This window comes from Phacochoerus africanus, chromosome 14 (genome assembly GCF_016906955.1).
Source record: "Phacochoerus africanus isolate WHEZ1 chromosome 14, ROS_Pafr_v1, whole genome shotgun sequence".
NCBI classification, from domain to species: Eukaryota; Metazoa; Chordata; class Mammalia; order Artiodactyla; family Suidae; genus Phacochoerus; species Phacochoerus africanus.
This window is the reverse complement of record NC_062557.1, coordinates 35,346,708-35,373,363: the sequence shown is the minus strand read 5'-3', so window position 1 is coordinate 35,373,363 and position 26,656 is coordinate 35,346,708. Positions and strand designations below refer to the sequence as shown.

Sequence of the window (26,656 nt, the reverse complement as noted above, 5' to 3'; positions counted from 1 at the left end):
GTTCAGTGGCTTAAGGATCTGGCATTGCTGTGAGCTATGGTGAAGGTCGCAGATGAGGTTCGTATCCTGTGTTGCTGTGGCTGTGGTGTAGGCTGGCAGCTCTGATCCAACCCCTAGCCTGGGAACTTCCATAGGCCGCAGGCGCAAAAAATAAAAAATAAACATATTCTGGACACCAATTTATACACAGAGGCCCAGTTCCTGGGCTCTATCACTCTGGCACCTACCTCCTAGGAGGCCATGGTTGGAGAATCCTTCTTGGGAAAGTTACCAGAGACTGTCTGGACTAACTCCGTATAACATAATCATCCTTCTAACCAGGTTCTAGATATTCCCTTTGGTTGCAAGTGAGGGGGAAGGGAGGAGAAGAGGTGAGAGTCCAGGGTACCCATTCACTTCCCAAAACAGTGAGACTGGAGAAGCTAACTGTGCAGACTTCCTGGTCACTCCCATTTTTATTTTAAGGGCACCTAACACTTCAGAAAGGTAAATTTAAACAAACCAGTTCAGGAGTTCCCAACGTGGCTCAGCGGGTTACGAACCCGACTAGTACCCATGAGGAGGCCTCAACCAGTGGGGTTAAGAAGCCGGGCATTGCCGCAAGCTGCATACGTGACAGATATGGCTCGGATCTGGGACTGCTGTGGCCTACCTAGACCCCTACCTAGCCTGCGAACCTCCATGTGCCTTGGGTGCAGCCTTAAAAAGACAAAAAATAAAAATAAAAAAACCCAGTGCATCCAGCAGGAACTCATTTCCAACTCAAGATCTGAATTGGCTGAAAGAAAGGAGAAAAGTTCCATCTCTACTCACAGGGACTCAGTCGGTGCTGTGCGGCTGGGTCCACCCAGGCCCGGGAACATTTTGTCCACTGGCTTCTTCCCCCTCCCAACTCACAGCAGCCCTCGTGTCTCACTTGCGTCCAGCCCGAGGAATGAACCATCTCTGCGAGGTCTGGACAGGGAGTCTGGCACGGCCATGGCAGATTGTGCAGAAACAGAGCCTGGCTCAGGAACCCCTGCATTCTCCCAGCCCACACACTGAACACAGAGTTTCCTTGTCTCTTGACACTTACAAACTTTCAGCCTTCAATTTCCACCCCAATGTAAAGCCTGAGCATACGTACAATTAATTGTGCCTCGGCCAAGTCAAGTTCCATTTGCCAATAAAGGACTGCGGCCAGGCAGTTAGCCACCACCCAGGGCTTGCCCGGTCAAACACAAAACTGGGGAGCTGCAGGACCCACTGTACCCCTTGACAAAGAGACAAAGGGGTCTGCTGCAGGTTTTACCCACCTCCCCACTCCCGCTCCTCCCTCCTCTCAGGAGCTTATCGGAGAGGCTGATGGGAAAGCTAAGCTGAAAGGGCACCTTGGCTGTGGGATCTTTGCCTGAGGATGTGAAATAAGAGACTGGGTATTTGGGGCAACTTAACACCAGCAGGAGACCAGCCAGAGGGCCAGGGACGAAGGGACTGAATAGAGCAGACATGTGCTTCGCAGGAGACCTAACTCCCCTGGCAGGGAGGGGGTGGCTGTCACCCCCCCCCCCCACCCGGCGGCCTGGAACTCTGCTCTAGTGAGCAGAGGCACACATGTCCCTGGGGGAAAAAAAGGCCACTGCACAGGGTCACTCCCCCTGACCCAGTTGGACCACAAATTAAGTATGGCTTCTGAGCCCTGCTGACTCTAGCGTTCCTCTTCTTTCTGATTTCAGGAGTAAAGGGAGGTAAGCAATAAACAGCTTAAAAAAGAATCATTCTTCTGCCTGTGAAGATGACCTGTGCTCTTCCACTGCCCCCTCCCCAGTTTTCCAGGGTTGTATGTGTCAGGAAACCCACTAATAAGCAAACACCCCCCGCAAAGGAAATCTGGGGTGTCATGTTTAGTCCAAGTGCTAAACCCCAGGAACAGGAAGTTACCTGGAGATTTCAGAGCCAGGCAGACAGCCTGGGATGGACCCAGCAAGAGGGCTGGGCTAAGCTCCTCTGCTAATTCAGAGCAAGATATGGGCCCTATGGTAGAGCACTTAGGGGCATGGACTAGGGGGTCACACCTGAATTGCAACTCTGGTTCTATCACTTTGAGCTGGGTTCTCTTGGTCAGCTCAACTTGGCTAGGCCCCCCTTTCTTCATCTGAAAATGGGAACAACAAGAGAAACGGGAACCCTCCAACACTGTTAGTGGGACTGTGTGTAGCCATTGTGGAAAACAGTATGGAGGGGCCTCAAAAAACTGAAAGGAGGAGTTCCCGTCGTGGCGCAGTGGTTAACGAATCCGACTAGGAACCATGAGGTTGCGGGTTCGATCCCTGCCCTTGCTCAGTGGGTTAACGATCCGGTGTTGCCGTGAGCTGTGGTGTAGGTTGCAGACGCGGCTCGATCCCGCATTGCTGTGGCTCTGGCGTAGGCCAGTGGCTACAGCTCCGACTGGACCCCTAGCCTGGGAACCTCCATATGCCACAGGAGTGGCCCAAGAAATGGCAAAAAGACAAAAAACAAAAAAAACTGAAAGGAGAGTTGCCTTAAGATCCAGCAATCCCAATCCTGGGCATATATCTGGATAAAAGGCTAACTCGAAGAGATACATGCACCCCAACATTCACAGCAGCACCATGTGCGATGGCCAAGACATGGAAGCAACCTAAATGTCCACTGACCCATGAATAGATAAAGATGACCTGGCATATATACACATAGTGGAGTATTACTCAGCCATAAAAAAGAAGGAAATATTGCCATTTGCAGCAACATGGATGGATCCAAAGATTATCCTACTAAGGGAAATAAGTCAGGAAGAAAAGACAAATACCACATAACATCATCCATATGTGGAATCTGAAGTATGATACAAATGAACTTATTTACCAAACAGAAATAGACTCTCAGACACAGAAAACAAACTTATAGGTTACCAAAGGGGAAAGGGGTGGGGGGATAAATGAAGAGTTTGGGATTAGCAGATACAAGGTACTATATATAAAAGAGATACACAACAAAGTCTGACTGTATAGCACAGGGAACTGTATTCAATATCCTGGAATAAAACTATAATGGAAAAGAAAAAATAATAATGAAAATGACAACAACAGTAATGCATCTTTCTTTTGATTGTCACAAGACAAAAGATGTTAAGTCACATAAAAAGTGCTTAATACTGTCCCTGACAACCCTTTGGACCTTCAGAGAGTGGGAAGGGCTGGATGGTAGAGAGCAGAGGGCGGGAACAGCACGTGGAGCTACTTTCCAGGTACTGAGAACATGTGTCCTAGAGCAGTGTCTCTCAAATGTTAGTTATTAGGGGCATCAGAATTTCATGGGGACAGCAGGGGTACTTTTTTAAAATACAGATCCCCAGTAGGGCTGGTACTAAGGTGAGGCCAGTCAGAAAGCTAGACTTAAAGAGGCACTCACTCTGAGGTGCTGTGTCTGCACCGGTACAACCCTAAGAGTGGGTGCCTCCTTAAATCTGGGTCCTAGGTGACTTGCTTCCTTCTGCTGGTATGGGCTCTGATAAGCAGTCACATTCAGACCTACAGAATAGAAATCTCTGGAGGCAGGACCTGGAGACCAGCCTTTTTATCCCAGGTTATTCTGAGGCACTAACTCTCAGCTCTGGGAATCACTGCCCAAGAATCTCCATTTTCCAATGTCAATTTCAATTACTCTCAGGCCCTAAAAGACATGAAGATTTGCAGAAGCCACTTATTTTTCCCCCCTTCACTTTTCCCTGTCCTCAACCTCAAAATTACACCAACGCTGAGCTCTGTAACTCAGTTCTCCCTTTAAATAGAAAAACTCATACATGTGGGGTTGCAACAGCCAGCTTCTGATGACTCAGGGAGCAAACCTCAAGAAGCCAGGAGGGTCACATGAGAGGGAGCACCTCACCCCGCAAACCAGATAACCCAGGTTCTGGAGAACTCTCTCAGAGTAATGGGTGCTTGGTGTTTGCCAAGGATTGATCTGGTTGCTGTTTAGCCAAAGGCATCGTCAGGGAAGAGACTGAGTCTAGTTATTAATTATAGTCACTGGCTTAATTATCAGTGCTTATTAACTCTATACAATATCAACTAGTCACACAAAGCCCATGAATATACAGTCTGTAGAAGCTAGAGAGAAGCTGAGAACAATCTGAACCAAATGCTATTACTCTCTTGCTTAAAAACTTTTAGTGGCTCCCCACAGCACAGAGCACACAGAATGGAGTCTAAACTCCTTCGCTGGGCTTTCTGGGCTCTATATGACCCTCTGCCCCGCACCTGCTGACCTCCTGCTTCCCTCACTTGCCCTCTCCATCTCCTAGCTGCGGTTCCCTCAGCTGGATCTCTTCTAGAATGTTTCTAGGCCTCTGCTCAGAACAGACTCTCCTTCTTGTTTCCTTAGTAAAACCCCCACCAGCATCCTAAATAATCACCTACTCAAAGCCTATGCTTCATTACATCTTATAAGAGTTCACTCGATCACACGTTACTTAAAGGGCAAGAAATTGTGTTCTGTCCATTTCTGCATCCCCAGGGCCTTGGACACTAGTACTCAGTAATATGCTAAAGGGTTAGTGGCAGAACCAGGCCCTAGAACAGAGGTGCTTCCTTCAATTCAGGGTTTTGAAGGTGGTACCAATAACTTGTCAGCCACAGGGCCCCACACTGTTTTCCTGCTGAAGCGATGATATGCAACTCGGTGCACCGTCTGGCTTGGTCACCTGACAGAGCCTTTGGTGGGAAGTCATGTGTGCTAGATGGTTGACATTGATCTCCGGCCTGGGCAGTGGAGCTGTCTGGTGTCCACCAGACCTTGTCATTGTCACCATCCCTACCAAAGGGAGCTGATGTGGGATGCCTCCTAAAACCACACAAACCCATTTCTCCAACATCCATTTCACAACAGTCATTCCAGTCGTGTATCTAGTCAGAGGTCAGTAAACGATGCACTAGGGCCAGACGAGGCCTCTCACCTGTTTGGTATAGAAAGGGTTACTGGAACACAGCCATGCTCATTTGCTTAGGTATTCTCTGTGGCTGCAGAGTGGAGACCATATGGCCAGGAAAAGCTTAACTATTTACTAGCTGGCCTTTACAGAAAAAGTTTTGCTCACCCCGATCTTAGCTGAAAGAACTGGGAATAAGGACTCCAAACAGTCCTTCCCTTCTACCAAGAGACTGGCTGCCTCCACTCTTGAAGTCAGTGGACCAACTGGCTTCTGCATGATGTCATCTCCTATTTTAGCCCTGGTTACAGGCCTGGGATTCAGGAGGAGATCCTGCCTACCCAAGACACGCAGGGGCCTGGAACACCTAAGCTCGTGGCCTCGCCTGTAATCGCGCTTAAAAATGTTTATTAAAGAAACAAACACAGCTAGACTGTGCCTTCCGCAGACTGGCTGGAAAGTCAGCTAGTCTGTGCCCTGAACAAAAGTCCATCCTGTCAGTTTCAAGGTGACTGGTCACACAGGTGCTTGGCAGCAGCCTGGTGACCTAGATTTGTCAGACCTTATCTTATCGGCTTTCCTTCCTTAGCCAACACCTGCCCCACGGGACCCCGGGCAGACTGGCCTGTTGTTTTTATAGAGAAGGAGACAGACTGGGAGGGGCTTTCGTCCCCCACAGATGCACTTTGCTTTTTTTCCTTTCCCCTGCTAAGGGGAGCGTCAAGAAACACAGAGACTTGGAGCTTAAAGAAGCTCCAGGAAGCAGGGTTTTTCTCACTTCCTCTCTTCTTAGGTTTCCTGGGTGACCATGTTTGGGGTGAACCTTAAAGGACTCCTCGAGGTTCTACCTGTCCTCTGGAACACTGGGCACACAAGGGGGAGGGACCGGCTATGGGAAAAGCAAAAGCCAGCAAAGCAACCACCACCCAATGGTGAAAAGCCTGGTCCGAAGAGCAGACATTCCTTCAAAGACACATCAGAGAACAGCCAGTCTGATTCACTGGCCCCCTCGAGCTCCGAGAGCCCAGCTGGCAGTTTCACAGCTGGGGCTGACACGGCAGGAGAGGGCAGAGGCAGTGGGGGGGAACGCTGCACACATCTGGGCATCTCATGTGATAAATGCCAGGCAAATTGGAGAGAAAGCAATATGGAAATGTCGACTTCTCAGCTGCCCCAGACAACCCTGGGTACCAGGCTGTGGATGGAGCCCCCCACTTGTGCTGCCACTGGCTGCTTCTAAGATGGGGGGGTGCTTTACAGGGACCAAAGGATTCTGGGTACAAGCTGGGTGAGGGCAAGGCACACATCTGTTTGCCCATGTATCCCCAATATCTTACAGGTAAGAGGAGCTCCCTGAACATGGAACTGACAGCTTAGTGCAGGAGGATTCAGACCAGGATCTTCTCTTTTGGCAAAGAAATGCCTTCTCTCCACCCCACCCCCGCCCCCTCATTTATCTGTTAGAGTTGAAGTTACAGTGAATGCTCTTGGTGGGACCAGTCCTAACAGGGAAGAAAAGGAATTTCCCAGATCCACCCCCCCCCCCCAAAGATAGACAATTTTCCTTGTGACAATCATAACAATGTCCCTTCAAAGACCCGAAGGTGTCAGGGCCGAGGGGGAGGCGGGAGCCAGTGCCACCTGCTCTGCCTCTTGACCTCACTGTGGTCTGGAGGGGAGGGAGTTTATGGACTGATTAGACGTTGTTGTTTTTAGCTGCAGCTGGCGGAGCTGTCTCCTCCTCTCTTGCTCTCCTCCCTCTCTGCCCTCCTCCTCCCTGAGTCACAGTCCAGCCACCAGCAATAGGCAGGCAGGGAAGCAGAGAGCTAAGGTTCTCCTTGGCTAAGCAGCTCTGACCCCAGAGACAATATTCTGGGTCACCGGGTCAAACCCTCCCCTCAGGAGCTGGCTGAGTGCTTTGGAAACAAAGGTATCAGAGGTTCTTTTTTGGTTTGGTTTTTTATTCTACTTTTATTTTTTTAATTTTTTTTGTCTTTTTAGGGCTGTACCTGTGGCATATGAAGTTCCCAGGCTAGGGGTCAAATTGGAGCTGCCGCTGCTGGCCTACCAATCCGAGCCATGCCAGATCCTTAACCCACTAGGCGGGGCCAGGGATTGAACCCGCATTCTCATGGATACTAGCTGGGTTCATTCCCACTGGTTTTATTTTTTAAAGATAAGAGAAATGGCGTCATTCAAAAGAACCTTACCCCACCCCCACCGCAAAGCATCACAAGGTGAACCAAAGAGACAAGCTTTTCTCAGCTACTGCTCCAGCACTCCAGAATCCTCCTCCAGCTGCCTGGGCTGCTGTGGTCAAGGTACTTTGAGGTCTCACTCTGCACAAGTTGACGTGTGGTTCAGAGGCAAAAATAACCATGAGAAGGGAAGAGGGCAGGGGCAGACTTTTCCTTTTAAATTCCAGAGAGGCCTCCCAGCTACTGGCAGGTAAGGCCCCCCGAGAGCAGAATGGAAGCTGCTGCTGCTGTTCTTTAATTACCTCCAGAGACCTTCTGGTCCCTCTGGAATTACTATAAGGAACAAGAAACTGAACAGAGGTCTGAGAAGACCGTGGTACCTATGCTATAGCTAAAGGCTATCCCTGAGACTCAAAAAAGGAAGAAGTAAATAATATACCAGAACTGCTAAGGCTGCCAGGGCCTGGTTGTGTTTGAGCACCACTTTCTGCTTAGTTTTGCTTCATGATATTCAGAGATAACATTTTTTGTTTTGTCTTTTTAGGGTCACACCCGCAGCATATGGAGGTTCCCAGGCTAGGGGTCCAATCGGAGCTGTAGCCACTGGCCTACGCCAGAGCCACAGCAATGCAGGATCTGAGCCGCATCTGCGACCCACACCACAGCTCATGGCAACGCCAGATCCTTAACCCACTGAGAGAGGCCAGGGACCGAACCCGCAACCTCATGGTTCCTAGTCAGATTCATTAACCACTGAGCCACGAAGGGAACTCCAGAGAAAACAACATTTATGGAGCATGTACTTTGCAGCAGGCACTATGATACGTACTTTATACAGATTACTGTACTTGATTGCCATAAAAATCTTACCGGTATCTAAGATGACTATTATTCCATTTCCCCAAGGAGGGCACAAAGACACCAAGAGATTACTTAACTTGCATAACTCCTGGGGCACGAAGGCAGGGTTGGAGCCCAGGTATTCTGATACTGAGTTATGTTGCCTTGTGTCATCTTTTGCTGCTCTCCTGGAATGTGAGGATGGGGGAAGTGGAAGATAGCTTTGCTGACAGTCTCGCCGACTGCCTCATTTGGAGGGAGACGAAAGGGACCGCCTGAGAGCGCGACAGTCTTGCCCGAGATCACACAGTTTGAAACTTTCATTCCCCTGCTGCCAGCCCTCCCCTCCAGGGCTGCCTCCAGCATTTTCAAGCTCCTGTCATGTGCAAGGCAGTAGGTGAGGTGACAGGGAGGAGGTGGCAAAGTACAAAGTCAAAAGGCACTCGGGTTTCTCGGAGGCCTTGGTTTCCTAATCTGTAAAATGAGGAGCAGAGCTAGAAAAATGCAGGTTTAAAGGCTCCTTGCAGCTCTAAAAAAATTCACAGCATCCATGACTCCAGGTCATTTAGAATCTTATTAGGAAACAATTATACCTTATACATAATACATTACGGATTATACGATTATACATTAAAGTCCATGTAACCACAATAACACAGACCGTGTTATTATCAGACAGTCATGACTAATTTGCCAAATGAACAACCAGGCAGGGAGGGCTGCAGACATTCAGTGGAGGGAGAGAATCTTACTAGCCCAGGAAGACCTCCCAGAACATACATGGATGGGTGAAGAAAAGGGAGAGCCTGGTCTTCAAAAATGGGTAGAAAGGGAAGAGAGAAAAAAAGACTCTTCAGGCAAGAGACATGATAGGAAGGGGGAAAGGGTAGGGTTTACCATCAATATTACTGAGATCCAGAAAACAGTCGAGGCCAAAAGGAACTGCCTAGCTCAAGCCAGGATAAAGAGAACACAGACCTGTAAACGGCGTGGCTTCTTGGTACTCCATGGCCTTAGATAAGTCACTTAACCCCCACCCTGAAATAAAGAGTCCTGAACTCATAGATCTTCAATACATAGTAGATCATAGCAGCTGTGGAGACTTTTCCTCCTGTGTTTTCCATGGCACCAACACCACCTCACCCGCCGTCCACGGTGAGCCTACATTCCTATGTACCCCAAAGATCACAGGCTCTCTGAGTGTTAGGAATCATGCTGGCTTCTCCCTCTCCCTAGCACCCAGCCTAGGGGCTGGCATGTTGTTTGAGACACACACAAAAATATCACTGAATCGATGTGTGATGGTATATTCTGGTCAGACCCCCAGATACAAACAGCTGAAGCCATCATGGCACCGCACTACCATTCCAAAGACCTAGGGAGTGCTGGTGCTCAAATAAAAACATAGGGCCAGGGAGTTCCCATCGTGGTGAAGTGGTTAACGAATCCGACTAGGAACCATGAGGCGGGTTCGGTCCCTGACCCTGCTCAACGATCCGGCGTTGCCGTGAGCTGCAGTGTAGGTTGCAGACGCGGCTCGGATCCCGCGTTGCTGTGGCTCTGGTGCATTGCTTGTGGCTCTGGCATAGGCCAGTGGCTACAGCTCCGACTGGACCCCTAGCCTGGGAACCTCCATATGCCATGGGAGCGGCCCAAGAAATGGCAAAAAGACACACACACACACACACACACACACACACACACACACACACACAAATAGGGCCAGGGTTCCTGCATCTTGCTTCCCAGGGGGGACACTCTGCTGAAAAGAGCTTGGATATTCAGAAGGAACACCAGCTTGCAATCACCAGCATCCTTGCTGAATACCGAGACGTGAATGTACAAACCCATCTTTGGCCTGGAGCTTCCAGGCATTTGCCAACCACAGAGTTAATTTTCAGGGTATGCCTCATAGCTCAAGTCAACATTTCCTTTTGGTATTTCAAGCAACCACACAGAAAGGGCCACAGTTGAGCAGATGTGTGCTCCAGCTGCCTGCAGTCTGCAGCAAACAACACAAATGATTCACTAGACTTGGTCCCGAGCAGCTCCTGTGATAGTATATTGGTGAGCAATTCTACTTATGCCTAGATCATGAATTTCTCACATGATGGGACAGGTCTGCCTCCCATCCAAAGAGTGTGACTTCCTGAACTCAACTGCTCTTGTTCATGGCTTTAAGTGATAGAGGGCATGTTTCTAAGCCCTAGAATGCTTGGAGTTCTTTCCCAAGCAGCGGTCAACAAGTCTGCACTGCAGGATCACCATGTGCCTGGAACACCTGCCTATCACCGCAGTGCACAGACACTGTTCCTCATTTCCAGTCTCTTCCTTGGCAGTTCACTCACCACACCATGACATCCGCCACCTGAAAGCAAAGCTCTGGTCATGTCGTTGCTTGCTCCAAAGTCCTCAGTGGCACCCAACTGCCGGCAGGATAAAGTCTGAATTTCTATTCTCCCGACAGCCTGGCTGCTCTTTCCATCAGTTTTCACAACGTTCCTCGATTTAACCCCAAAGAACATTCCTGGCCTCCCCTTCTTTATGATGCTCTTTTGACCTGCCCCTCCCCATCCATTTCTACATGTTTAGGTTCTTCCTTCAAGGTTCATTTCAGGGTCACTTCCACCTTCCCAGAACTTCTAAGGAGCTCTGGTTGTGATGTGGTAGAAACAAAACTGACCTGTATCCATGAGGATGCGGTTGGATCCCTGGCCTTGCTTAGAGGGTCAGGGATCTGGTGTGGCAGCGATGGTGGTGTAAGCCAGCAGCTGCAGCTCCGATGTGACCCCTCACCTGGGAACTTCCATGTGTCGTGAGTGCAGCCCTAAAAAAGCAAAAATAAAATAATAAAAGAAAATACCTTCCCAGAACTTCTGTTTCTAAACAGATGGATCCTAAGGGGTTTTAGATCAACAATCTTTTGAGAACCTAATGAAATCCATGAACCCCTCCTTAGAAAAATATACATAAGCATGGAATTAAACATACAATTTCAGGGATGCCCTGAAGCTAGTCTATGGATCCCAGATTAAGAGCCATTTATTCTGCCTCTATCTTAGAGAACTAATAATTGTTTACTCGGATAGTCAATGAGCATTTACCAGTCTTCAGGAGCTATGACAAGTGCTAGAGACACAAAGAGGACGTCACAATCATCTTCACAAGTAGCTCACAGGCTGATGGAAGACATTCATTCATTGTTACCCTGTGCTAAATACTTTAAGGTAAACAAAAGATGAAGTAGAGTCATCCCACTGTATCCACCTCCCAGAATCCACCTCCAATACCAAAATTCGAGATTCTTCAAGTCTCCTACATAAAATGGCACAGTACGTGCATAGAAACCACTGTGTGTGAAATCATCTCTAGATTACTTTTAACTCCTCATACACAATGTAAATGTTACATAAACAGCTGCCAGCATGCAGGCGGCAAATTCAAGTTTGGCTTTTTGGAACTTTCTGGAATTTTTTTTTTTCCCCTGGCTGTTTTTGATCCACTGTTGGTTGAATCCTTGGATGTGGGACCATGGATACAGAGGGTCGAATTGCACATGTTTCAGGAAGGGACGATTTCTGGGGGACTGGCCAAAACGGCAGAGCAGGAAGACCCTGAGCTCACCTCCCTCAGCCAGGACACCAAAATTACAACTATTTATAGTCAGCCTTAATGACCTGGGGAATAACTTGAAGACCAGCAGAACGGATAACCTATAACTGAAGATATAAAGAAGGAAGCACAATCAGATGGGACTTAATGGTCGACCCATAAGAAAGCATCCTTATGAGTCCTTCACCAGGGAACCCTACAGCTGTGGGAACTCACACCATTCACCCCATAGAGACACGCTATGTGAGTGAGCAGCATCTCCTCTCTCTGAAGACTCAGGCTGGAACCTACAATAAAGAGCCTGTACATCAAGGCCTTGGAAACCAAGCCGAACACTGGCTCTCTGATGAACGTGACTGCGGACACGTTGTGTCTATAGAAGTCGACTGGCTCCCTGCTCTGGATGACTAGCTTTCAAATTCAGAAACAAAGAGTAGGGTTTTGTGGCACAATATGGACAGTAAAATGGCCGTTTACCCACCGTAATAATGGTTTCTTGGAAACCATTTGGATCGTGTTGATCTACCTAGTTTAAATTTGTTGTAGCATCTCAGGATCTACACATACGTGAAGATTTTGTGTTAAATTTATCCTAAAGAAAAAAGGAGGGTGTTCCTGCTGTGGTGCAGTAGGTTAAGGATCCGGCATGGCCATAGCTATGGCATAGATTGCAGCTGCAGCTCAGGAACTTCCATTTGCTGCCAAAAAAAAAAAAAAAAACCCAAAACCAGCCAAGAAAAAAAGGAGAAGGGATGACTTACGAACCTATTATTTCCCAAACTGGAGAGAAAGTTTTGAGGATAAATTTCTTGAGGGTAATATTCTATTTTTTTTTTTTTGTCTCTTTGCCTTTTCTAGGGCTGCTTCCTGCGGCATATGGAGGTTCCCAGGCTAAGGGTCGAATCGGAGCTGTAGCCACCTGCCTACGCCAGAGCCACAGCAACGCGGGATCCGAGCCGTGTCTGCAACCTACACCACAGCTCACGGCCACGCCGGATCGTTAACCCACTGAGCAAGGGCAGGGACCGAACCCGAAACCTCATGGTTCCTAGATGGATTCGTTAACCACTGCGCCACGACGGGAACTCCTTGAGGGTAATATTCTAATATCATAATATCCAGTATAGTGCCCCCATCCCCCATACATACGTACTCACAGTGTGTATATGGTACTTGTACAATGATAGAACGGAGCCAATGAGACAAAAGAGCACATGATGGGCACAGTCCCCACTGCCACCACCCACGAGGCAGTGTGTGATACCCACAGAACCAGAGGCCTCTGAGATCTAGTTAAAGTGGTCCCAACTTTGAATAACTATGCTGTATAAATTATACCAGCCTAATTGATGGCTTATCTCACTGACTTGATTCAATCTCAGTCCCCAGGGGGAGAAGACAACATAAGCTTCTTTTCACCAAGAAACACTACAGCCTCAACATATTCCTCTGTGTGGGGCACTGCTATATAGACATGGTTCACCTGTCACCCTTCCTGGCTGGCCAACAGATCGCTCATTTGCATACCTCCAGAACTAACACTTCATTAGCAGGACATTGGGGCTTTCAAAGATCAAATAGTTGGGGGAAAAGAAGTAAGTAATTTCAGGTTGGATATGCACTTTTCTTTAAGAAAAGCTAAATTGATTGACTGTTTTTAAACTGGGCTTATTGGCTTCTGTTGGAACTCTTCCATAATTTGTCACTTCTGCCTTTACTGCGTCTCAGAAATGCTCTTTAGGAAACAGACAAACACACAATAGTGTTTTCCAAACACTGCAAAAGAAGCAAAGGCACCCACTATGATATACGTCCTACAGTGATGGCTGTTGTCAACTTTTTGTTTCTTAAAACCCATCAATCGCTCTCATCCTGGGTCCCTACTATTTAGAAACAAAAAAGGTCACTTTTAATGAGACAGACATTTATAGGTTTACATGCAATCTGGCTTTTCCCCCTCCTGCTAGAATAGAAATACTAATTTTACCAAATTCTGTTTTTTGTAAAAAATGATCATCATCCACCAGATACGAAAACACCCCTTGGTTAATAAAATGACTGTGTAACATATATTTTGAGGTGCTCACAGAACTGTCTTTAGTAGCCACATCTTACTGTATATGTTCTTTAGGAATTGCACTGCTTAGTGTGATGCGGTGGTCACTGACACAACTAATACAATCTGAGGCTCACTGTAACCTTTTTCCAGGGCACCTGGAGAAAAAGAAATTCCGTTCCCGTGTTTATCTTTTACATGACTTTTTCAGGACATTAAAACTTGCACTAATATTTTGGAGAGTTAGTTTTATTGCACGTTAAAGATAAGCTGGTGGGTGGCAGGAATGAAGACGAGCAAATCCCTGTCAGGTAGAGGTGACAGGCCAGGACAGTGTCCCCTCTTTGTCCACAGCCTCTAGGTCATCGTGCTGGGGGTACAAGTTTTCTCGAGAGTCATGGGGCACAACACTCGTGCTCAGAAGCGGAGGTGAGAGGCCGAGCGAGGGCAGAGGGGGCGCGCTCTCAGATCAACACAAGCCTTCAGGCTTCAGAGCAGCTTTCTGATCATCATTTTTCTCAAAGCACTGCTGCAGCTGATGTCTAGGCAGGAAGGGAAAGCCAAAATGCCACCACGGTAATCCCAACGGAACCCCACAGGGAACAAAAAGAACCTGCCTCCTCGTTGGGCTGCAGCCTCAAAAGGAGGCCCAGCTCTTCACACAGCTCGGTTGAGGGATGTGAGGTAGAGATGCCCGGCCTGGAGGCTGTGGAACCTCAGGTTAGTCAGAGTTGCCCACTCTGAGGCCTCCGACCCTTGAAGGACCCCGAGGCGCTTAGAGCAGCCTGTGTCTGGAAAAGGAAGCCAGCATGATAGATTTGTCAACTCACCACTCGTCAAAGGCCTGCTTGCCACGCCACCAAAGGGCTTAGCAGGACGGGGACAAGGGAAGGAGTACAGACAGAAAGGTTTTTGTGGAAAATCTTGTGAAGATCCAGATAGCATCCCCTGAAATGAGCGTGTAGATGGTTCTCAGTGGGGGCAGCTAACGGTTCCCGTGGAAATTATTATTATTTTTTATAACCCAAGTATATTTTTATACTGAGACTTGCACCATTAAGTGAGAAACAACAGCATGAGCCATTCCTCGTGCCAACTCAAAATACCTCTGCGTGCAAACACTTCAGTATTTAGACCACAACACCCCCCGCCCCCCAAGAAAGAGACTGTGGGAGGCCTCAGCACATTCCCTAGATAGTTCTGTCATCAATTCAAAAAGCACCCCCTCCCCGCACCCTCTAGCGTCCTACAAAGCAAATGCTGTTACCTTTCTGCCAACACACCCTGCTTGGCTGTCCTTCTCTTCCATGGCCTTATCCTCTTTAAATCCAGCCCCTGTGCTCCAGGTCCTAAAGTGAAACTGTCTTGGCTAAACTAAATTTGCTTAGTATCAGGCAGTAACAATCCCCTCTGCCCCCAGCTCCTTGCTTGTTTTTTTTTTTTTTTTTTTTTTTGCCATCAAGGCCAAGGGAAGCAAAAGGTCTACTTTATATGTGCATAGAGCTTTGTGACTTGCAAACCACCCACACGTCCATGAGCTCATCCAGCCTCATAACAACCCAGTGAGGTAAACCTGCTCCCCCCATCCCCCCCACCCCACTCAAATAAGACAGACCTACCTCCTAGGACTGCTTGGGCAGTGGCACACAGGAAGCACACAATCAGTGGAACTACTAGTCATTAGACACAGCACATACTACCTTACTCATTTTATTAGTGAGAAACTGAGACTCAAAAGGTTGGACAGCGGATCCCAGGCATCCAGGCCTCTAAGAATCTCGAGCAAGCCGAGAGGATGGAAAGCCTAGTCCAGGAGGCTTCCCACCGCCGTATCAGTACAGACGCTAATTGTTTAAGACTTTGCAACTGCACATTTCCACGGAGGCTTAGCCACGATTCCGGATTCCGTTCCCAGTTCTCTGATGGTCATGTCCTCTGAGCTTTCGTTCTCTGGACTTTTGTGTCGCCTTCTCCATAATGAAGGCAGACTCACTTTAAAAACAAAACAAAACAAAAAAGCCCCCAAAACCAAACAATGGAATGTCAAGCTTCCATATGAAAGGCTCTGTTACAAACACAAAGTATCATTTAATTACACTGCTGCTCCAGTTAGCTGCTTCCCAGCTCCTGACTCCCACTGGGTGGATTCTGAAACCGCATAGGAGATTATGTCAAGAGGGGAGAACAGGAGAAACATTCTCTCCCTGAACTTTCTTAAATGGAAGAGAGAAACAAAATGAAAAGAAAGGCCTATTTTCCAAGGAGGGGGGGCTGGGCCAGTGATCTTTCCATTAAGCGGACCTGCATAAGAATCTATAGATTATTTAACGCCGGGGGTGGCTGTGGGATGAAATAAAGGAATCTTTGTGCAATGCCAGCCACCGTTCCCTCACTCTTTCCCCACAGTCAGGCATTTAACCCAACTCTTTAAATCATCAAGCTCTAATGCACCCCATCTGTGCACCCGTTATAGCCCATGAAATTGAAGCCCATGCTGACTTTGGCCTGGACTTGTGAAGGAGCCTCTCTGCCCCAGAAGGGACAGGAAGGAGCAGCCCATGAGGCCAACCGTCTTTTTTTGCTTGTCACCCGTCCTCTCCCAAGGCTCAAGAGCCAATTGTTTATTTGATCACTTGCTTGCCTGGGTCAGGTTTTCGTAGTACTTGGCCCCAGGGGGACAAGGATGCGTAAGAGCTCCTGGGAGAGGGGAAGGAGGTCGAGAAAAAGGGATGCTTTTGGCACAGGGGCCTGCGATGCCCTCCCTGCACATTCAGGACCGGTGCCTACTTCCCAAGTGGTTGGAACATAAGGCAAGGAAACAGCAGGGGCCTGAATGCAAAAGCTCATCCAAGGCCCTGTACACCAGACCAAAGAGGCAAGACATCAACTCCGAAGGCCATCCCCATCCTCATATAGTCTCTTCTGCCCATCTTCCAAGGCCCAGCTCAAATACCACCTCTTTTGGAAACCCTTTTTTTTTTTTTTCCCTGTCTTTTCTAGGGCCGCTCCTGCGGCATATGGAGGTTCCCAGGCTAGGGGTCGAATCGGAGCTGTAGCCTCCAGCCTACACCAGAGCCACAGCAACGCGGGATCCGAGCCGCATCTGCGACCTACACCACAGCTCACGGCAACGGCGGATCCTTAACCCACTGAGCAAGGCCAGGGATCGAACCTGCAACCTCATGGTTCCCAGGCAGATTTGTTAACCACTGCGCCACGACGGGAACTCTGGGAAACCCTTCTTGGAGACACTCAAAGTCACGGCCATCTCTTCGTTGAGAACTCAAGATCGGATTCTTAGACAACCTGTATGAGTCTCAACTTCTCCACCCATATAATAGAGAACTAGCATCACTTACTTTAAAGGCGTCTTACGAGGGTTAAGTGAGATAATACTTCGAAAGTGTTACGTAGCCGCTTTTGCGGACACAGCAGGCACCTAGTTTATTGTTACCTCCATTTCTTAGGATACGTGGATAGCACTTCTTCCTGCTATTAAAAAAATGTCTTGGCTTCCACTTTCTCGGAAGATTTCCAGAAACGGGACAACTCACATTTCCCCTCCAAAACTCACATTTGCAGGCCCCCTTCCAAAGCAAAGAGGGCTGACTCCTCTCTCCCCTCACTGACACAGCCTCCCCACATCCAGACTCAAAGGGTTCCCAGCAGATTCAAGAGAAATCTGAGACAAGATGAGTTAGTTGGTAGAAAAGCAAGCCGGGGGGCTGGCTGGAGCACAAACAGCATAGAGGAGAATTTTAGCAGAAACCTAGAGAAGGGAAAGTGGGCCAGAGGCCAAGGCTCTGAGGGCTCTCGGGTTCAAGCTCTGTGGTAACCCTAGAACCCTGGAACAGGCCGAGAAGGAGGAGTTCCATCCGCCGTCCTGATTTGAGACTCCCCACTCCCCCAAGTACTTGTTCAAGCAGCCCTCTCCACTTCCTGTCAAACCAGCCAGCTGGACAGGACTGTCCTGAAACAGTGGATTCCCTCCTCCCTCTCGGGCTGGAGTGACCCGGCCAGAGGCAGGGGAGGTCATGCCACCTTTTCTAGCCGTTCTTGTCAACAGATCGAGAAGACTTTTTGGTTTAACTTGGTCAGAGCCTGCATAAAGGTTTGTTTCTTTCCTTTTTTTAATGGTATGAGGCGCAGGTTCGGATGAAGAATGCTTCTGAAAGAGCAAAGGCCCCCGTGAGCTCTTTCTCCCTTGCACACAGCCTCGTAAAGCTGATTCTCCTCCTTGGGAACTTAGCGCCAGGCAGGCGGTAGCTCCCCTGAGAATGCTGCCTGAAGGAACCGGTGCCCAGATTGTCCCACTCAGGCATCAGGTTTATTTATTTACTAATAACCCCTCACCCCGACTTGAGGACACAGTTGGCTCTTCAGGGAAAATAGGGCCCCGCTACTTCTTCTGCTTGTGACTAAATGTCATGCCACGTGAACTCATGGAGACGTCCCCAAAGGTCCCCACCAGAGCCACTTATGGTCCCTCCCAAAGGCCATCCATTTAGTAAATAAATCATCTGGTAACTTTCCGTGGGGGCTGCAAAAGCAATATATCCCCTCTCTCATGTCAGCCAATAACCCCTCCTACAACATCCCACCGTTCTTAGAACTCCTCTGCAGGCAGGCGGCCCCCGACACCGCACTCACTGGCCAACCCAGGCCATGCGAGCTGAGTGCACGGCTCCAATCAGCCCTCACCTCTTGCTTCTCCCCTCCAGCCTGCGAGCCACCAATCCCCACAGCCTCCAACAGGGATGACATCTACTTTCCAAAGGGACAAAGTGAACTCCTGTACACTCTCCCTCCAACTCCAAGTTATTTCTCACTTGAGTGAGACAGCCATGCGGGTCAGCCCCCCTTCCCCGGACCAAAATGGGAGGACAAATGCCCCAGGCCCTTTGGGAGAGTTTGTGAACATCTGCAAACCCAAGAGCCAGAAGGGCCCTCCCCCGAGGTGGGCAGGGAAGGCCTGCAGGGGAGAGGTACCTTGGAAATAAGTTCATCATGATTGGCCAAGTGGGCTCTGCAGTGAATGCAGCTGTAGGTACGGTGGCATGAGGGCAGATATGCCTGGAAAGTCTTGGATCTTGTCATCTTCACCATTGGTGCTGCTGAGCGTGGGGTGAACTCCGGGGCAGCCCACGAGGCACTCCCACAGGATGGGTCGCACGGGAAACACCGGAAGACACAGGTAAAGGCCGTGGTTTGGCAGGGGGTGGGTGTGGGGCAGGCTCCACACGCTGGTGATGTCTTCAGAGGAAGGACCCTCAAGCAGAGGTCGAGGGCTGGTTCTCAGCAGCCTGCAGTGCCAAGATAAGGGACTATGATTAGCTGATCTTCCTACAAAGCAAGTTGAGTCCAACTGCCACCCAAGAGGGAGAGGAGTCTTTACAAGATAAAATGACCCCATTCTCTGTTCTTACACTGTGCCAAGATGCCCAGGGAATTAGAAAGAAACCAGTGGAGATCCCAGTATTGCTGCAGTTCCAGAGCTGGAGGTTCAGTATCAACTCAGGGCTCTCAGGAGCTACCCTACCAACATCCAGCCAAGTGGCATGATCACCCTTCCTAGGGAGCTCTGGAAAAGGCTTAAAGGTACGCTGCCTACAGCCCCAGGGAGACAACCCCTAAGGGCCTCCTTCTCCTGAGCCAACCAAGATAAAAGGCTAAAACAGTCTCTAGGCATTCACTACATCAACAGTCACAAGTAGATTTCTCATCCATTTCCAGATGCCAACAGTCCTCCAGCACTTGAAACCACCCCCTGCAGAGTCAACAAACCCCACACCACTCTGTGTATGAACGAAGCATGCGATACAGCCAGCAAGGTCCCTCATGGTAGCTAGTCCTTCTGGGAGGAGAAGTTCTTTTTGTTAACACCTTGCCCAAAGGAGTTGTTTGGCATTTTGTTTCATGGCCGCACCCATGGCATATGGAAGTTTCCAGGCTAGGGGTCGAATGGGAGCTGCAGCTGCCAGCCTACGCCACTGCCACAGTACCACCAGATCTGAGCGCATCTGCAACCTATGCCACAACTTGCTGCAACACTGGATCCTGAACCTGCTAAGCGAGGCCAGGGATTGAACCTACATCCTCAGAGAGATAACTGTCAAGTGCTTAACCCACTGAGTCACAATGGGAACTCCCACATTTTTTTTTTTTTTTTAGCAAGTAAATGAATGAAACTAGTGGCATAATCAACCTCTTGCACCTAAAATTCACAGTGATGGTGAGTCTTACCAGAATTTCTCTTCAACCCCCAAACTTTCCATTACTCATGCCACAGTACAAACATTTCTCCTACCATAGCCTCAGCTCTTTTATGCTAACGGGAAACAAGGACACTGAGAAAGAGGGGTGACTCCCAGGGTATGTCCACGTGAAGGTCTGAGGGCAAAAACCCCAAGGTCTAAGAACCCGCTCCACTTCTCTGTGGCTCACATACCTGAGGCTTCTGGACCTACCTATTCTCTGCGCCTCACTAACGGGGATGCTGTTCCCACTTGCCTACCTCCCAGGAGAGCCAGAGCGTTAATTAATGCCTGTCTCATGCTTTGAAGATAAAATTATTTAGAGAGGCAGGGGAGGAAGATAAACAAAATCAGACCTTCCTGGCTGGATTACGCCTGAGATCCGTCTGGATGTTTAGAGAAAGCCCGCAAAATCATAGTCCTCTAAAGCTCCCTGGAACCGAATCTTCTGCAGGGAAGCCGTCCTCCTCCCCAACATCCTCCCCTCCACGGCGTCACTGAAGGCCACCATACCCTGGGGACCCTGTGTATCTTCCTGAGTGGCCAACACCACTGGCCAGCACCAGGCTGAAGGACAGCAATGGTCTCTATCCCTTACCCTGCATGTCCCTTGCGCAGCTGAGCCAAGCAAGCCCCATGTCCAGGATGACCAATTACACATGACCAACTGTTGAAGGGATTCAGATCTACAGGGACCCAGGCATAAGGTCTTCCCCGCTCGGTCTCCCACTGCTTATTTTAAAAATGTGTAATTACACAGAACAATACAGAAACATTACAGAAGGATAGGGAGGTGAGAATTAACCTCCCCAGAAAAGGGTACCCTCCTACACTGCTGGTGGGAAGGTAAACTGGTACAACCACTACGGAAAACAGTATGGAGGTTCCTCAGAAAACTAAATATAGAACCACCATATAAACCAGTCATGCCAGTCCTGGTCATACATACGAACGAAACTACAATCAAAAAGATATATGCACCCCTATGTTCACAGCAGCACTGTTCACAGCAGCCAAGACATGGAAACAACCTAATGTCCATCAACAGATGAATGGATTAAGAAGATGTGGTATGTATAATGCACAACGGAATACTACTCAGCTGTAAAAAGGAAAAAAAAGAATGAAATAATACCATGTGCAGCAACATGAATGCAACTAGAGATTCTCGTACTAAGTCAAGTCAGTAAGAGAAACAGAAAGACAAATACCACAAGTTATCACCTATATGTGGAATCTAAAATGTGATAAAAAATGATCCAAGACTTGTGGATGCCAAGGGGGAGGGAGAGGGATGGACCGGGAGTTTTGGGTTAGTAGATGCAAACTATTACATTTAGAATGGACAAGCAATGAAGGCCTACCGGACAGCACCGGGAGCTATATCCGATCTCCTGTGTTAGAACGTGATGGAAGATAATATGAGAAGAAGAAGATGACTGAGTCGCTTTGCTGTACAGCAAAAATTGACAGAACACTGTAAATCAACGATACTTTAATTTTTTTAAAAAGTGGAAAAAAAAAAAGAAAAGAATTAACCTCCCAGCTTTGCCTTGGTATCCTCACCCGAGGCACACTCGAGGCACACTCGAGGCACACTCACTCATAAGGAGAGGGGTCAGAGCCAAAGCCCGTGGTGGACCAATGCTGTTGGGAGTTGCAGTGTTCCAGGTGGTAGCAAAGAGCAAAGTACTTCGCCTGGGGCTTCCTGGAAAACCCTTCCACTCCCCAGTACTCCTGTTCCGCTCTCAGGCAAAACAGCATCTCCAGGAGAGGAAGGGGTGATAGGTCAGAGGGTCAGAAACAGGAAAAGACCGAGGCAGGGGACGTGAGCGGGAGGCCTGCCGCAGGCCAGCCACCTCTGAGGTCCACAGCCTTGGCTGCCCAGTTCGGAGCAGGAGGAGCTCCGGCCCCGTCCGCCTTATACAAACACTGAGGGAAGCAAAGGAAACAACGAGCCCTGGCTGCCAGTCTGCGTTTACAGAGAGCCACAGAGTCTGTTTTCTTACCCATGCAGACAGCTTCTAAATTATGCATTTCCCCAGAGCAGAATTATTTCTTCTCTCACTTCTCTTCGGGAGGAAACCCCCAAAAAAGTTCACAGGGCAGGGGTTTCTGGTTATGCTCAGTTTCAAATCTCAATCTCAAAATGTATTCGAAGCCACCTTCTGAGGAATCAGCATTCAGAGTCAGCATGAAACATGAGTGTGTCACATAAAAACACAAACACATGCATTAGACACCACAGCTCTGAACTTAAAAGAGAAAAATGGGGGGTTCCCATTATGGCTCAGCAGTAATGAACCTGATTATATCCATGAGGACATAGGTTCAATCCCTGGCCTGGCTCAGTGTGTTAAGGATCCAGCACTGCTGTGAGCAGCAGTGTAGGTTGCAAACTCTGCTCGGATCCTGCGCTTCTGTGGTTGTGGCGTAGGCCAGCAGCTGTAGCTCCGATTCAGTCCCAGCCTGGGAACTTCCATATGCCTCAAGTGTGCCCCTAAAAAGATCAAAAATTAAAAAAAAAAAGGTAAAAAATGAGAAAAATGGACCATGTAAGTAACATCCCAGGCAACATCTCAGGCTGCCGGGTGCTTGAAAAGCCTGCTAGATGGCAGGCCTTGGACTCTGCTCTACAGTCACTCTGCTCCTCTTCCTCTTTCATAAGAATTCATAGGCATCCACAAAAGTGGCTCCTTCCCCAAGAAGAAAGGAAAGAAAAAGGCGGCAGGCTGAAATAGGAATCTTGTTCAACTGGTACAGGGCAAACAAAGAATGAGGGGGGTGGGAGTTCCCTTAGCGGCTCAGTGGTTAATGAACCCAACTAGTATCCATGAGGATGCAGGTTCGATCCCTGGCCTCACTCAGTGGGTTAAGGATCCAGCGTTGCTGTGGGTAGCAGACGCGGCTCAGATCCAGCATTGCTGTGGCTGTGGTGTAGGCCAGCGGCTACAGCTCTGATTAGACCCCTAGTCGGAGAACCTCCATATACCAAGAGTGGGGCCCTAAAATAGCGAGAGAAAAAAAAAAAAAGAAGAATGAGTAGGGAAGTGGCAAGCAAGGTGAAGCAGGATTGAGAGGGAGGAGGTCCTTGTGCCTGTGAGAAGAAGGCTGAGTGAGAAGAAAAGAGCTAGGGACTGAAAAATAATAACCTATTATGGTCTTCTTCCCTTTTAAAGGAAAATATTAAAAGCTGCTTCTCTTTAAAAGAAGTCAGTTTTTAGAAGAAAGATTAAATAGATTTTTTTAAAGAACGAAATTAGGAGAAGGATAAAATAGACTTTTTTAAAGAAAGAAATTAAGAGTATGGGGCTGCTGCAGAACTCAGCACATTTTAATTTTTGGACTCTGATACCTGTTAATGGGGCCACAGGCTCCATGGGGCTTCTGGAGTCCAACTCGTTGAACATATTGCAAGTCTAAATTGATTTCCAGTGATAATCAAATGAGCTCGATATTTAAAAGCCTTAGGGCACATGTACAAATTAAACACCATTTTAAGTGAAGTAATAATCCATCACAGCGGAAATTAAGGGAAGATTTGCTACCACCCCCAGCTGGTTTCCGCGGATCGGCATGGAAAGAAAAGATGTGAACTATTATGATTAAAAACATAGACCTAAGATTCACCGCTTTGACAGCCAACCTCACAGGGAGCACACAGCAAACCAGCCCCTCAGTCTGGCCTTTCCCACCAGGAGCCACAACTGCAGGTGAACCCAAAACAGAACCTTCTGAGTGTCCCCAGGAGAGAGGGGTAGGAAGAATGGATGCTTTAGATCATGACGGAACTCAGTAAGTGATGTGGAAACAAGGCTGAGCCACACAGAGAGCCAGAGAAACTGCAAGGCGGAACTCACCAGGGGAAGTGACACCCCCAGCCATAGGACCGGACCTTCCCTGGATGTGCCTCAGTGGTGTTGGTTTTGCGGGATGTTTTGGAAGAGGGTAGGCAAAGACTGTCTGGAAAAGAAGTGAGCTCTGGAATCAGAAACCAGTTCTACTCTTTTCTAGCTGAGTGACTTTGGCAAGCTATTCAACCACTCTGACCCGCTGCTTCCCCAATTCTAATAATACCAACATACACAGGGTTATGAGGATTCAATGAGAGGGTGTAAGTAGTGCATACATGGTGCTGGCACATAAAACACACCAAAGTTGTAGCTCTTTTTTTTTTTTTTTTGCTTTTTTTGCTTTTTAGGGCTGTACCCAAGGCATATGGAGGTTTCCAGGCTAGGGGTCGAAACAGAGCTACAGCTGTCAGCCTACGCCACAGCCACAGCAACTCGGGATCCAAGCTGCATCTGAGACCTACACCACAGTTCATGGCAACGCCAGATCCTTAACCCACTGACCAGGGCCAGGAATCGAACTCGTGTCCTCCTGGATACTAGTCAGATTCATTTCTACTGGGCCAAAATGGGAACTCCTAGCTATTGCTATTTTTAATGGCCAATGAATTTAAAAAAAATGTTGCTGCTTAAAAAGAAGATAAAGGAGGCCCAAGAGTTCCAAGAGACAGCCATAGTTTGCCTGCACCTCCATTACTACTCCCTAGCTTGCCATCAAGCACTAGAAAGGGTACTACTGGGACGACATTTCTCCAAACCCAGAATTCTCTTCTCAAGGTGAGAGGAGGTGGTGATGACACTGGAGAATTCATAGAAGTTTTCTCCTAATCGCTACTGAGGTACTTCTAAGAGGCAGCCTCTCCGATGGCCATTCTCCCAAAGGCCCTAAAGCACTGCCAGGAACACAGCATTTTGGAGGCACACAGCCCTGACAGAACCCTGAGCCTCCTTTACCTGTTAAGTCCATCCTCTGCACTTGAGCCTGTGCTATTGGGGGGGGGGTGCCTTTTTTTGGGGGGGAGCCACACCCACAGCATTATGGAGGTTCCCAGGCTAGGGGTCAAATTAGAGCTGAAGCTGCCAGCCCACACCAAAGCCACAGCAACACCAGATCCGAGCCAAGTCTGCAACCTACACCACAGCTCATGGCAATACCGGATCTCCAACCCACTGATCGGGGCCAGGGACCGAATCCTCATCCTCAAGGATACTAGTCGGATTCGCTTCTGCTGCGCCACAATGGAAACTCCAGTGTTACGAGTTTTAAAAGCAGATATAGAGTTCTCCTAGGTGCACAGGATCCAGCGTCGTCACTGCAGCAGCTTGGGTCACTGCTGTGGCACAGGTTCAATCCTTGATATGAAAACTTCCATGTGCCACAGGCACGGCAGAAAGGAATGGGGTCGGGGAGGGAGGGGAGGAAGGAGGGAGGAAGAGAGGAAGAAATAACAGACCTGACCATTATGGGGCATGGGTAAGCGGTAGGTTCTGGATATTTATCTGAAGAAAACAAAAATAGTAATTCAAAAAGCTCTATGTACCCCTATGTTCACTGCAGCACTATTTACAATAGCCAACATATGGAAGCGACCCAAGTGATATCAATAGATGAATAAAGATGGATACATTAGATACAATAGAATATTACTCAGCCACAGAAAAAAAATGATATTTTGTCATCTGTGGCCATATAGTTAAACCTGAAGGGTATTACGCAAGATAAAAAAGTCAGATAGGGAAAAACAAATGCCATGATTTTACTTATGTGTCTAAAAAAATAAAGCAATGAATAAACATAATGAAACAGAAACAGAATCAGAGTTACAGAGAAAAAAACTGGTGGTTGCCAGAGAAGAGATGAAACAGGTGAAGTACAAACTTCCAGCTATAAAATGAGTCATGAGGATGAAATGTACACAGAGGGAATATGGTCAACAATATTGTAATAACTTTGTATGGTGATGACAGTAACAGGTGATCATTTTATAATGCATAAAAACACCAAATTGCTATGCTGTACACCTGAAATTAATATATTTTATGTTAATTATAACTCAATTTATAAAAGGGAAAAAAAAGCTGCAGGAGTTCCCATTGTGGCTCAGTGCTAACAAACTCAACTAGTATCCATGAGGATTTGGGTTCGATCTCTGGCCCTGCTCAGTGGGTTCAGGATGTGGCATCACCTTGAGGCTGCAGAAGCTTCTCAGGCCTGGCATTGCTGTGGCTGTGGTGTAGGCTGGCAGCTGCAGCTCTGATTCAACCCCTAGCATAGGAACTTCCATATGCCACAGGTATGGCCCTAAAAAAAAAAAAAAAAAATGGGTTCAGGAACCAGACTTGAGGGTTTCAAATCTGAGTTCTGTGTGACCTTGAACAAATTACTTAACCTCTCTGGCCCCTGTTCGCCTCATCAAAATCTAGGAACACATATCAAAATCTCATGGGGCTCTTGTGGGAATTAACTAAGCTAATACATACAAAGTACTCAGCATATGCACCTGGTGTGTAGTAAGCACACAATAAATTCCAAGTGTATACTACTGCCAAGGACCATCTACCACTGACACCATCTACCACTGACTAGCTTCAGACTCACCTCTACCACACCACTCTATACTCCGTTTTTGGAACTGACATTTGAGGGTCTCCTAAGTGCCCAGACTCAGCAACCAAACTCTCTGTAGTTCCCCCTAATACCCCACACCTGCATTTCACCCTTCCACAGTTTTATGGATGCTATTTATTCCCTCAGCCTGACACATTCTTCCCACCTCTCCTCACACCCTTACTTGTCCATTAAGACTCAACTCAGGAGTTCCCATCGTGGCTCAGTGGTTAACGAACACGACTAGTAACCATGAGGTCGCAGGTTCCATCCCTGGCCTTGCTCAGTGGGTTAAGGATCCAGTATTGCC

At 48.1% G+C, this 26,656-nt stretch overlaps 1 protein-coding gene across 2 annotated transcripts in view; it reads right to left on the bottom strand.

Moving 5' to 3' along the window:
* The window catches only part of YPEL2 (yippee like 2), a 70,088-nt gene that overhangs the window by 27,552 nt on the left and 15,880 nt on the right, over positions 1–26,656 (bottom strand). For both annotated transcript variants that reach the window (XM_047757048.1, XM_047757049.1), the window contains exon 2: positions 18,623–18,936. In XM_047757048.1, coding sequence (XP_047613004.1) covers positions 18,623–18,739 — 117 coding nt within the window. In that variant the 5' untranslated portion in view covers positions 18,740–18,936. The remainder of the gene's footprint in view (positions 1–18,622; positions 18,937–26,656) is intronic.